This window comes from Phodopus roborovskii, unplaced genomic scaffold, assembly GCF_943737965.1.
Source record: "Phodopus roborovskii unplaced genomic scaffold, PHOROB, whole genome shotgun sequence".
NCBI classification, from domain to species: domain Eukaryota; kingdom Metazoa; phylum Chordata; class Mammalia; order Rodentia; family Cricetidae; genus Phodopus; species Phodopus roborovskii.
In genome coordinates this window covers 14,318,942-14,331,783 of record NW_026126517.1, presented here as the reverse complement: position 1 = coordinate 14,331,783, position 12,842 = coordinate 14,318,942, and the positions used below count along the sequence as shown (strand labels likewise).

Here is a 12,842-nt window from a genome sequence, read left to right as displayed (position 1 = left end):
TGAAAAGGCAATATTAGAGGGATGAATCAGTGGTTAAGAGCTCATGGTGTTCTTCCAGAGGACCCAAGTTTGGTTCCTAGCACCCATATCAGGTCATGACCACCTGTAACTCCAGCTCCAGGGGATTCATTGCCTCTGGTTTCCACAATTGTCTGTACTTGTATGTGTATGTACATGTACACAGACACATGCAATCAAAAGTTTTTAAAAGATGGCTGGGCATATAGCTCACTGGTAGAGCATTTACCTCATATGTATAATCAGGTTTTATCATGTTCCCTGTTCTTTCTAGCTCAGTAGCACCAAATCTTTTAAATGTTTTTACCTGGTAGTAAATATTTTCTATTTCGTACAGTAAAATTTTCTGTGTGCTTCCTAAGTCTTGAATTGGTCACACTCCCGTCACTGGCCACAGTAGAATATTGACAAAGTTGTGTCAAGCTTGCTTTAGTATACTGATAGGAAAAGCTGCACTGCATATCGTAGACTGAATTTATCAATTCTCCAGACAAATATGTTATTGAATGTATTCCATTCATCAAGCTGTGGAATGCTCCTTTGTGGTACCTTACTTATATTGGGCATCTTTTCCTTCCTGTCTTCTCCGACAGCTGCCAAAACACAGATGTGTTGGAATTAGTCCAATAGCCACAATTAGAGGGATTTTGGTTTTTCTCAAAACATAGGGTGACTATCATGTCCCTTTAAAAAAAAAAAAAAAAAAAAAAAAGTTAACCCTTTTTGCTGCAGAAAATGTTCTTTATTTCAGTTACTGTTTCATTTTTCATAGACAAAGATGGAAAAACTTGCTACAAGAAATGTGCCAGTCTTTTATACTAGTTATAAATTCTTTGATTTCTGCAAAACCTCACAAAATATTGAAATTTCCCTTCCCTCCACTTGACTCCTGCCCATCTATTACATGGTGTTATTCCAAGTTTTAGGTTTTTTGTTCGTTTGTTTGGTTGGTTTTTTTGTTTTGTTTGTTTGTTTTGTTTTGTTTTTGTTTTTCAAGACAGGGTTTCTCTGTGGCTTTGGAGGCTATCTTGGAACTAGCTCTTGTAGACCAGGCTGGTCTTGAACTCACAGAGATCCTCCTGCCTCTGCCACCACTGCCCAGCAAGTTTTTTGTGGTATGGGGCTTGTCTGAGTTGAGTACTTTACATGTGCTGTAAGCCTGTGAGAATGAGTAAGGAGACCCAGGGTTTGCCCTTTGTGCTGCCTCCAAGATGCTGGGGAAGCAAGAGCTGCTGGAAATCTGATGGCTTCAGATCCTGGGTCCTTTACTAAATGCCAACCTAGCTATCATCCAGATAACTGGTCCCTTTTCTCTCCACTCTTTTCCCCGCTTCTTTCAGGGTTTTTCTTAGAAGGTTATCTTGAATCCCCCACACACACCCACAACTCTTATTTCTGCCAACATCACAGGTTGCAATTTTAATTGCTCTGTCTCTTTTGACTTTTAATAGAGGGTCTCATGTGGCACAGGTTGGCCTTGAACTCACTATGTAGCTGAAGCTGGCCTTTAACTCATGATGTTCTCTCTCATGTGAAGATTTTGGCTTGAAAGTTTTGGTATTGACATCACTATCAACTTTTCCAGTGTTTATGGAGCATCTGACTGATTTTGATTTACTCTGTATCCTTGAAGGATTTCTCAGTGGCTTAGCAGCCTTTAGGTAATGAGGATACTGCCACAGGTAATGCCTCTGTTTACTTGTGGCAGAAGTGTTCCCACTTCAGCTATACATAGTGCCTGTGTTCATCATGGCTTCAGGGATTGACTTGACTAGAGTAGCAAGGAAACTGAGAAAAGACAAGATATATAGAAAGAAAAGCTGGGATTGGATGTTCTAGGCTCTCTGATGGAGAGGCCAAAGCCAGCTTCTCACCCTGAGCTCTGTGTGTTTACTATTATATAGCGGAACAAGGAGGCAGGATTAGTTAATCTCAGTAGGAGCCATCTCTCTGTAGGAGAGAAGTCTTCGAGCCATAAATATCTGGGGCATTTCAGCATACATTTACTCAGGTCTCTTTGTTTACTCCTTACACAAAGCAAGCTCCACTGAAACAAAAGGTGAAATAGTAGTTGTGGAGAAATTCATGTGTAAACTAACTAATTGATGAATGTTAGGAATTCTGTACCAGATTTCCATACTTAGCTTTGAGTCTGCATATTGTTTAGAATAAATGCAAAAAGGAACCCCCTACAAGAAAACAAACAATACTCTATAATGAATAAGATAGGTTTTTATGACATATGCACTGGGATATACACTTGGGAGATATCTCATGAGACATCCCTTGACTGGGGTAAAATATTAGTCTGTTCAAAAACAAGATGAGTGAATGACCAGCTGTGTAAGGGCATACAGAATTACTTTTCATTCAGCTTCTCAGTAATAGAACCTAAAACATTTCCAGTCAGAGCTTGTTGTGCATGTTTAATTTTCTTAAACTACAGCAGCTGAAATGAACTTGAAGAAAGGTTCTGTTAAAAAAAAAAAAAAAAAAAAAAAAAAAAAGCATCAGAAATTAACCAGTGGTCAGGATGACAATACAGCAAAGCATATGATGCCTTTTCCCAGAGAAAATGGCAGAAGTAGAGATAGGTTGGTGATCATCAGCTGGGAAAGGTGTATAGCAAATAGCAAATAGTTCTTCTAACTTCCAAACGGAGAAGGCTGCATGAATGCATGCCTCTAGCATGACTACTTGTGACATGGCCATTGAGTTCCACACACAGTTATTTCAAGTAAATCTGCTTACTATAATTTTTAGCACTGAAAAAAACAGTTTTGAACTTCAGAAACTATTTTAAGGCTGGAAAACTAGTAGTTGGAGAGCATTTTTGTTAGTAATAGTGTGGCTGAGGACCTGGCATTGCAAGGAAGAGCAGGGTTGCTTGGTTTGGATTCTGGGACTAAGTACCAAAAACCTTTTTGTGTTATAGTTTTCTCATCCATAAAGTAGGTTAATAATGCAGGTTGAAACTCCTTTAAATGACCAAAATATTTCAAGTTTGGGTTTTTTTGTTTTTTGGTTTTTTTTTTAATATTTGGGCTCACATAATGAGGTGTCTTTAGAGATGAGACACAAGTCTAAAACACAGTATCAATTTATTCTTTATATACATATAGCCTGATGGAATTGTGTACGGTTTTTTAGTGTACCTGTATTTTTTTCTATAACATGATCATAGTGGGCCACATGTTTTATGTGATTTTTTCAGGTCAGAGATACTCAATCTATAATACCTAATAATAAAGTTGTAGGAATGAAGTGAGCTAATGTTTATAAATTTTATATGACCTGTGATAAGTACTGTGATTTTTTTTTAAAAAAAAAAATTTAAAAAAATGGTTTTGTTTTTGTTTTTCAAGACAGAGTTTCTCTTTGCAGCCCTGATTGTCCTGTACACTCTTTCTGTAGACCAGGTTGGCCTCAAACTCAGAGATCTGCCTGCCTCTGCCTAACCACTGCCCAACAAATTTTTAGTTTTGCTTTTTTTAGTTTTTTTGGGACAGGGTTTTTCTGTGTAGGTCTGGCTGTCCTGGAACTCACTCTGTGGAAAAGGCTAACCTCTAACTTATGATCTGCCTTCCTCTGCCTCTGGAGTGCTGGGATTTTTTTTTTTTTTTTTTTTAATTTTACTTTTAAACAACACTGGGTTAGTATTTGAATTGAGAACTAAATTCTGAATAATCCAGGCTTCAAAACTTACATTAAGTTCACTTTATTTTATGTTTCTCAGTGTTCAATGATTAGGTTTAGTTTGTTTTTTGTTGTTGTTGTGTTTTGGTGGGAGGAGTTGAAGACAGGGTTTATCTTCATAGCTCTAGCTGTCTTGGAACTGGATTTTTAGACTGCCTGGTCTTGGAGATCTGCCTGATGCTGCTTCCCAAGTGCTGGGATTAAAAGCATGTGCCATCATGCCCAGCTGGGTTTAATTTCTTTAAGTGATAGTTTACATAACCATGTTTATGGGTGGTGGGGAGGGGGAAGACACATAAATATGTTTGCTTTCCTTCGTTGCTTTTAATCATTTCCCCAAACTGAGAGATTTTGCTATATATGAAAGAAGTAACCACTTTTTTTTTTTTTTTAATCACTGGTTGTCCATAAAACATAAACACAGAAAGTGACTCCTAAAATATAAGTAGAACTTGATGAAGATATTTCAGTGATGGTTGAATCCTGACTGTCAGCAAATAGAAAGCTTTTTAGACTCTAAGAAATGGAACATGCACTTAAGAAAAGGAAGACTGACAGTTGTGTATTGTTTGATGTCGGTCATAGATGCCACAGGAGAGAAAGAAGCTTACCAAAATGCTAAGCCTTCATTTTCCCAAGGAGCAGAAGGTTTCAGCCTTCTTGGAAAAGACTGACTGACATCCAGCTAGCTTGCTCCAGTTACTTTATTCAAACATATAAGGTTAATAGGGACTGGGAAAGGTTCCAACTACCAAAGCCATCCTGCTCTTGCTGTCTGTGAGAGCAGACAACCAACACAAATCTCAGTCCCTTCTGATCATGGCAGCCATAATCAAAAGTAAGAACTCCAGGTCTTCCAGGAGTGTTAAGGTTGGGGCTGCTGCAAGCTCTTGTGTAGCACCATGTGCAGACTCTCCATAGAGTCAACATTTCTTCAAAATAGTCTCAAAACAATTTCTGAGCCTCTACTGATTAGCCCAAACATGGCAAAGGCTTTGCTAAAATATTTTTCTCAAAGCCAGACATAAAAACTTTACATATCACTACAGTGATTAAGTTAAAGCAAGATTTCTAGATTTGGTGATTGATTTGTGTTCCTAGGGCTTTGCTTTCTCATGATCAAAATCAAAAATTTTATCAGAAAGGTGGTCTGTGACCTAACTTTGGTGACTTTTATGACCCCTAGTTTCCTGATTACTGTAATATCCAAGAAAAGGTCATTATGTGAAATGGAATATGGGTAAAGAGTTGAGCCTTTACACATGGCTTTTATAAATAAAGTTGTGATAGTCACAGTAGGGCATAGTAACATACCCAGAGCTCCATCTCTGTTATCTTCCACATTGTCAGGGTTAAAATTACTCCTGAGCCAGTGAGATAGATGGCTTAGCAGGTAAAGGTGCTTGCTGCCAAGCCTGAGTTTGGTCCCTGGGACACACATAGTAGAAGAGACCAGACTTACAAAGTTATCCTGACTTCCACACACATTCTAAGACACACAAGCACCTAACTTAAAAAAAAAAAAAAAAAAAAAAAAAAGGCATACCTTTAGTCACAGCATTCTAGAGGTAGAGGCTGGTGGTGGTGGTGGATCTCTGTGCATATAAGTCCAGCCTGGTCTACAAGTTCCAGGACAGTCAATACAGAGAAATCCTCTCTCAAAAAACAAAACAAAAGTTGCTAATATTGGTCTTTAAATGTCACCAGTATACTAAAGTTTTGAGCAATTAAAATCCAATGTACTTCTTATTCTAATTTGTAGTGACTCTTGTGCTGGGTATCCCAGCAACTGATGTTCATATCTTTGCTTAATACTTCTACCATTTATCACAGTGACTTCATTAAAATCCCCTCCGTGCTTAGTGAGTGTTCAGTGAGAGCCCGGTCTTGTGGGGTCAGTTAACAACAAAGAGTTTCTAACAGTAAACAAATGGTACTGCTTGTTGTATTGCCAAGTGGATGATTATGCACTGTGAGCATACGGATCTGTGGGCTGTTTGATGTCCTCAGTGATTCCCAAGCCCTCTTATGTAAGTTCTCTGGAGTGATGGCCAGTAACTCACGAGTTGACATGGCTGTGTTTTGGTGGGAGATAGGGGCAAGGGATTCTCAGGAACAGAAGCGCTATGGCAGTATGGAGCCCTGATAAGATGAGCATTATATTTTCAAGACTACTTCCCTTAGACTGATTTCATTCCTTAAGCGTGATGTGCTCATTAATTAATGGATTTCTGTAAGCAGAGGACACCCCACAATACCTTAATGGGTATATGACTTATGAAAATGCTTAATGTATGTGCTGTTATAAATGGTGTACTTTACAGATCTAATCATGGTACATGATGTTTAATCTATTTTAGAAACTGGATGGCTTCTACAGGGAGCCAGGCCTCTGATATAGACAAGATTTTTGGATTCTTCAATGATGGCGAACCCCCCACCAAAAAGCCCAGGTAAACAAGAGAAAGGGAATCAGAGGAACAGAAAATCACCATTAGTGGGAGGTACCTACCCTAAACTATAGGTGTTTTCACTGATTTAACATGGCTTTCATTTAAAATATTCAATTATTTTTACTTTGGATTTAATTTTTATTAAGGTAATATATGTACATACTTTTAAAATTTGTTACTTTAAAGCTCGTAATATCCTACTCATCAGCGATAATAATTTTGTATCTTTTCTAATCTTGACATCCGTTTGGTTTTGATTTTGATTGTGAGACAAGGTCTTGCTGCATAGCCCAGGCTGGTCTAGAACCCTTTCTTCAGCATCCCAGATGCTGAGATTGCAAGCATACATATGATAGCACACATTTTAAATGTTGTGTTCTTCTACATGTTCTCTCTAGTAATAGAATATAAGGATTCTGTTTGCTTTCCTGGTTCCTCCCTCTGTGTTGCTGCCCCATGGCTTCACCCTTAATCTTCCCATATGTTTATCTCTGTATTTGATCAACCAGTTCTCAATATGTACATTATTATGTCTTTATACATAGTGTTAATAAGCTAGGCATGATGCTTTTAATTCCAGCACTCAAGAGACAGAAGCAGAGACAGGCAGATCTCTGTGAATTCAAGGCCTGGTCTACACAACAAGTTCTAGGACAGCCAGAGCTGCATAGTGAGGCCCTGTCTCAAAAAAAACAAAACAGACCATAAATAGCATTAATAGCCAAGCCTAAAGTGTTATGACTGTATTTCCTTTTGTGCATTTTCTTTAGCCTCCATATTACTGAAGACTGTCCTGCGGTTTTGTTTTTTTTTTTTTTTTTTTTAATTTCCTATTTCCTTTCATCAGGAGAATTAATCTATCATATACTGAAAAAATGTTTGGAAACTTTAAAAGTTTAATTGATTCCATGGGTTCTTACCTCTGGACTCAACCCTCAGGGAGTCAGCTTCTTAGTCTCCTGCTTTTTATTTTAATGTAGTTCATTTTGCTAAAGCTTGCTCCCAGGTGTCTTCCTTAGTAAGAATACATAGGAAATAATTGTTGGAGATACTAGATGTCTTTATCATGTCCTTACATTTATTTAATGTTGTGGCTGAAAATAGAATTTTATGTAGGAAACACTTTTTTCTTAGAATTTTGACAGTACCAGTCATATCTCTGGTAACAAAAAAGTATTCTTACCAAGATAGATTATTTTGATTAGCAGTTGTTTTAGAAATGAAAGAGGAAATGGTGATTTGGTCACAGTTTCAGCGATTTTTGGCTTATGGTCTGTTGGCTTCATTGCTCTTAAAACTATTGTGAGTTAGAATGTCATTCAAGGACCTGTGAAACAGTTACCCACCTTTTGCCTGGTGGGAACCAGCTAGGGAAGAAGTGTCTGAAACAAGGTAACATTCTGTGAGGTCCACATAGGGCTGTGACTCAGAGCCCCTACCAGTCTCAGTAATGCATCACATTATGAACCCATCAGTGGATTAAACCTTTGATAAAGTCGACCCAGTTACCCTCCAAAACCCCAGCTCTGAGCACTGCTGCCTTAGGAACTAAACCTTTTAACCTTGTTGGAGTGTTCCATTCCCAAATCCAAACACCAGTTTTTCTATTGTGTGACCTCTTTTGCCTTTGCTCACTAGAATCTACAAAAATCACGTTATTCTCAAGAACACACAAAAAAATTATACAATACCATATCTTCTTGTGACACTAAATATTATGGCACCTTCAAGCTACTTCCTAATAACTTCATTCTGAAATAATTATCTTGTGTTAAGCCAATATTAAATTCCATTAAGCATTTCTCTGTCTAACTCTGTTGTTCAGATGTTGAACCTTGTGTCATGAGTGTGTTTTATGTTTTCCCTCCCCCACCTCATCTTTCCTGTTTGATGACAAGGTCTTTGTATGTAACCCATGCTGAACTCCAGCTCTACCCTCCTCTCTTGCAATAGCCTCCTGAGTTCTTGAATTACAGGCATGGACCTCTGTGCCTGGCTCTGATATATAGTGTGTGTGTGTGTGTGTGTGTGTGTTGTTGTTGTTTGTTTTTTGTTTCAGTTCTACTTTCTTAAAGGTTTTCTCAGTTTGCTTACAGATTTTTAAAAATTGCTGTTATATTTTTAATTTTCTTCAATTTTGTTAGTGTTACAGTTTTTGTCTTTTTGAAGACAGGTGTCTCTATGTAGTTCCAGGCTGATTTACAAATGTGCTCTAACTGCCTGAGCCTCCTAAGTGACTCCTCTCTACCTGCTATAGCTTGTTTGTATGTACCTCTTATCATGTGAGCTTTTTGCAAATGTAAAGTGACCATATAGTTTGTTTATTCATATTTAAGCTACTGAGAAGCAGTTAGGAGTCTGTGTGAGTACGGATATTAGGGTTCTTTAGATCAGTGGTTCTCAACCTTCCTGATCTGGCACCCTTCAATACATACAGTTCCTCAGGTTCTGGGAACTTTTAACTATAGGATTATTTTCATTGTTACTTCATGGCTGTAATTTTGCTACTGTTATGAATCGTAATGTGAATATCTAATATGCAGTATATTTGATTTGTGAACTCTGTGAAAAGGTTATACAGCCCCTAAAGGAGTCACGGCCCACAGGTTGAGAACCACTAATCTAGAGGAATAGAACTGATAGAATGAATACATATTCTAAGGGGGGCTTATTAGATTGGCTTACATGGTGTGGTCTGGGTAGTCCAACAGTGGTTCAGTTCACATTGGAGAGCTGAAGACCCAGTAGTTTCTCAGCAGTCCCAGTCTGGTGTTGAAGGCCTAATGGATCAATTCCTGGAAAACCACTGTCTTCGGTCCACATTGGAGGGCAGGAGATGAGTTCTGCTGTCAGTGAGGAACTGAAGCATAGACAAGGTAGATGAACTTGTCAGCATGATGGGAAGGCAAGGGTGACATCCTTTGTTTATCTGGCTGCCACCAGGTGCCACCCACATTTAAGGTGGCTCTTCCCACTTGAAATAATCTGATCGGAAAGATTCCTTACATGTTTGCCCAAGGGCTTTTCTTTTAATTGATGACAGATTCTGACAAATTGACAACCAGTATGCATCATCACAGTATACTAATGAGTTTCCCTCTGAATTTTGAGCCTGGAGCAAGTTCAGCAGTTGAAGACCTCTAAACTGTCTAAAGCTGTGTGTTTTCTGCCATAATGACTATTTCCCCAAAGAGGAATCCTCCTGTCTTAATGCATGGAGACTGGATACAGAGAAAAGGTTGAATCCTACTGTCCGAAAGGCTTGCCCCAAGGGAGACTGGTTGGAGAAGTCTTAGATTTCATACAGAGACTCTTCCTTAATCCCTCCCACCTGGCACTGTGCAGCATTCTCAAATGCAGCGTCCTCTGGCTGACTTTCTGCAGACTTGTAGCTGCATGTTAGTGCCGCCTACCTGCCCACCTGAACATGTGCCTGAACATTGCTGAGCATCCACAAAGGGAATTGGGTTTTATTCTGAACTTATAAAATTGTGTTGCCTTTTGATATCTGTTGTCTGCTCACTGTTGTCATCCTGTTCTACCCTACTTTTTATACATGCTGTGGCAGATTGTTACAGCCCAGCACTGCTACCAATAACCTGAGGAGTTACACTTTCTCCAGTTACACTTTAGAGACCTCCATACAGGAAAACTGCAGAAAAACAGTTTCAGGACAAGCAAAGCTATTGAGCTTATTAAGACAAGGGGGATGCACCATTTTAATTTAGTATGGGGACTTGTGGGAGGTGGCTGTTTAGGGAAAGGACAGTACTAGATCAGTGTAAGGTCCTTGAGAAATTGTACTTAGGTGTCTTTTCAGTGGCTCTTCATATGAATCTATGGATTTTTATGTTATATTCCTCAGAATGTAATTTACAACAGGGATTAAAGGTTACATAAAGCTTAAAAATTAGTAAAGTTTGAGCTGAGTGAGGTAGTGTATGCCTATAACTCTGACACTTGTGAGAAGAAGGCAAGAGGATCAGGAGTTTAAAGAATCCCAGGCTATTTGAGACACTATCTTAAAAAGCACATACACACTTTATGTATGCATATATATATATATGTATGTATATGTATATACATATATATATACATATATACACACATATGTATACATACATATATAATTAAAAATGAGCCAGATGGTGGTGGGTCAGGCCTTTAATCCCAGCACTCAGAAGGCAGAGACAGGTGGATCTCTGTGAGTTCAAAGCCAGCTGTTCTACAGAGTGAGTTTCAGTACAGGCTCCAAAACTACAGAGAAACCCTGTCTTGAAAAAATAAAATATAAATAAATAAACAAAATGAACTAATTTTTCTTCTCTTATTGAGCTTCCTTTTATGAATAAGCTTGTAAGGTAGTTTTATGAGGTGTTTTATCTAGACTTGGGTATGGGAGAGACTATTATTACTATCTAAAGTCGAGATAACAAACCTCCTTAAGTATGTAGTTCATTTGTTGCTTTTAGCATCCTTGTTTGACATTATCTCTTATATAAAAGAATATTGTGTCTGTAGAGAATCTTGGCTTTATCATTTGTGACCAAGTTTTTGACACCCAGCCAGATCCTTAGGTGAAAGGCTTTTTTCTCTTCCCATGACTCCTTGATTTTTCTCTTCCATCTTGCCTTAATACTGTCTTTTTAAAAAGTAACGATCAGGGCCATTGTGATGGCTCTGCACATAATGCTAAGCTTGGTGTCTTGAGTTCAGTTCCTGGGATCAACATGGTAGGAAGAAAGAAACAATTTACAGAATTGTCCTCTGATCTACAAACACACACACACACACACACACACACACACACACACACACACACACACACAATGGCTGTCCTCTACTATGTACAGACACACTAAGGAAATAAATGTATGTTTGGGATTTTTTAGGTTATTTAGTGATTTAGGTAGATATCACAAAGCACAATTGCAATTTTTTGTTTTTTTATTTTTCTGAAAGCCCTTTTGTGAAAATATTCTTTGGGTGCTATATTTGCATGTGTATTTATGTGCCATTTACTATCTTGTTGTTGTTGTTGTTGTTGTTCTTGTTCTTGTTTCAACTTTTCTGAAACTGGCCTTAAATTTCCAGTCTGCCTGTCTCTGCCTCCCATTTTCATTCATCATCTTGATTCTTCTTTATGTATTTCTAATAGCTGTTAACAGGTTTGGTTTTTTTCCCCCCAATAGATGATCTATTTTATATATGGTCCCATCTCTAGTTTCTGCATATTTACAGGTTTTCTTATTTGTTAAATGATTGAATGTAGAGATTTGAGTAGGACAGGCAGTTCTAGAGGTCGTTTCCCATCATGTTTCTACTCATTGTACTATTTGGAAAAAGAAGGGTAAGGCAAGTAATGATGTAGTCATAGAGTGAGAGGAAGGGGAAGCTGAAACATGTTTGTCCTCATGCTGTGTCACAACAGGACTCTGCTCATCGCCATGAGAAAGGGCTGTTTTGTTGTGACAGGAAACTTGGGGCTCTCCTGTTCTCAGAAGCCTGCTGAGCCTCCACCCCTTTTTTCCCCCAGTGATAGCTAGACCAAAACCATGTGCATATTTTTCCTCTGGATTTGGCTTTCATGCTGAGTTTTATCTTTGCTTATAAAATCTGGAATCAAGTTTTTTTTTTATTTTATTGTCTTTCTTGTTTTACATTCATATCTCAACAAACAGTATCAACTTAATTTGTATGAAAATATTTTGTTCTTGAAAACAAATCAAACATGTTCTTTTGAAATTACCATTGGCTTAAAGAGTAATTTAGTTGCCAGAACTTAAGCTGTAATACATTTGAATCTGTTGTAATATTAGTGGTTTTCTTAGCTGGAGAGGACTATGGAGGGGAGAGTTGATTTTGATTGTTTTTCAGGATTCCTGAAATAGTTTATTATTTTGTCTTCCTGTAAGAACTGCAATAATATTATTGTCTTTCATGTAATCTACTTTGGAGAAATAGTAAATCTACTTTGGAGAAGTGTGAGAAACTGGAATCCTCATTTTTACAACTAAAAATTATAAGGTACACACTTTTAATCCCAGCACGAGGGAGGCAGAGACAAACAGATCTCTGTGAGTTCAAGGCCAGCTGGTCTACATGGTGAGTTCTAGGCCAGCTAAGACTATACAGTAAGACCCTGTCTAACAAAACATAACAAGTTCCAGATATTGAATAGTGAGAGCCAGCTACATCTTAGTCAGATGTCTTCAAATGTACCTAGTGTCTGCTGGATGCTCCAATACTCTTGTGCCTTTTCCTTTTCAGGAAGCTACTTCCAAGCTTGAAAACCAAGAACCCTCGAGAACTTGTGCTGGTGATCGGAACTGGCATTAGTGCTGCGGTTGCACCGCAGGTCCCGGCCCTGAAATCCTGGAAGGGGTTAATTCAGGCCTTGCTGGATGCTGCTATTGATTTTGATCTTTTAGAAGACGAGGAAAGCAAGAAATTTCAGAAGTGTCTCCATGAAGACAAGAACCTTGTCCATGTTGCCCATGACCTCATTCAGAAACTCTCCCCTGTGAGTAGTCTGCTGTATGCCATGGCAACGAGATTTCCTGCAAACATGATCAGCGTGCTTACTCTAGCAGGAGTCTTTGTTTATTGCTTGTGTATTTAGAATATTCGGCTCTTCTGAAAAGCATCTATTTATAGACCCTGTTCAGGGTAATT

At 38.3% G+C, this 12,842-nt stretch overlaps 1 protein-coding gene across 1 annotated transcript in view; it reads left to right on the top strand.

Moving 5' to 3' along the window:
- Nucleotides 1–12,842, top strand: part of Fam118b (family with sequence similarity 118 member B) — a 46,200-nt gene that overhangs the window by 15,117 nt on the left and 18,241 nt on the right. Inside the window, exons 2-3 of the mRNA XM_051197060.1 lie at nucleotides 6,075–6,167; nucleotides 12,438–12,690. Coding sequence (XP_051053017.1) covers nucleotides 6,082–6,167; nucleotides 12,438–12,690 — 339 coding nt within the window. The 5' untranslated portion in view covers nucleotides 6,075–6,081. The remainder of the gene's footprint in view (nucleotides 1–6,074; nucleotides 6,168–12,437; nucleotides 12,691–12,842) is intronic.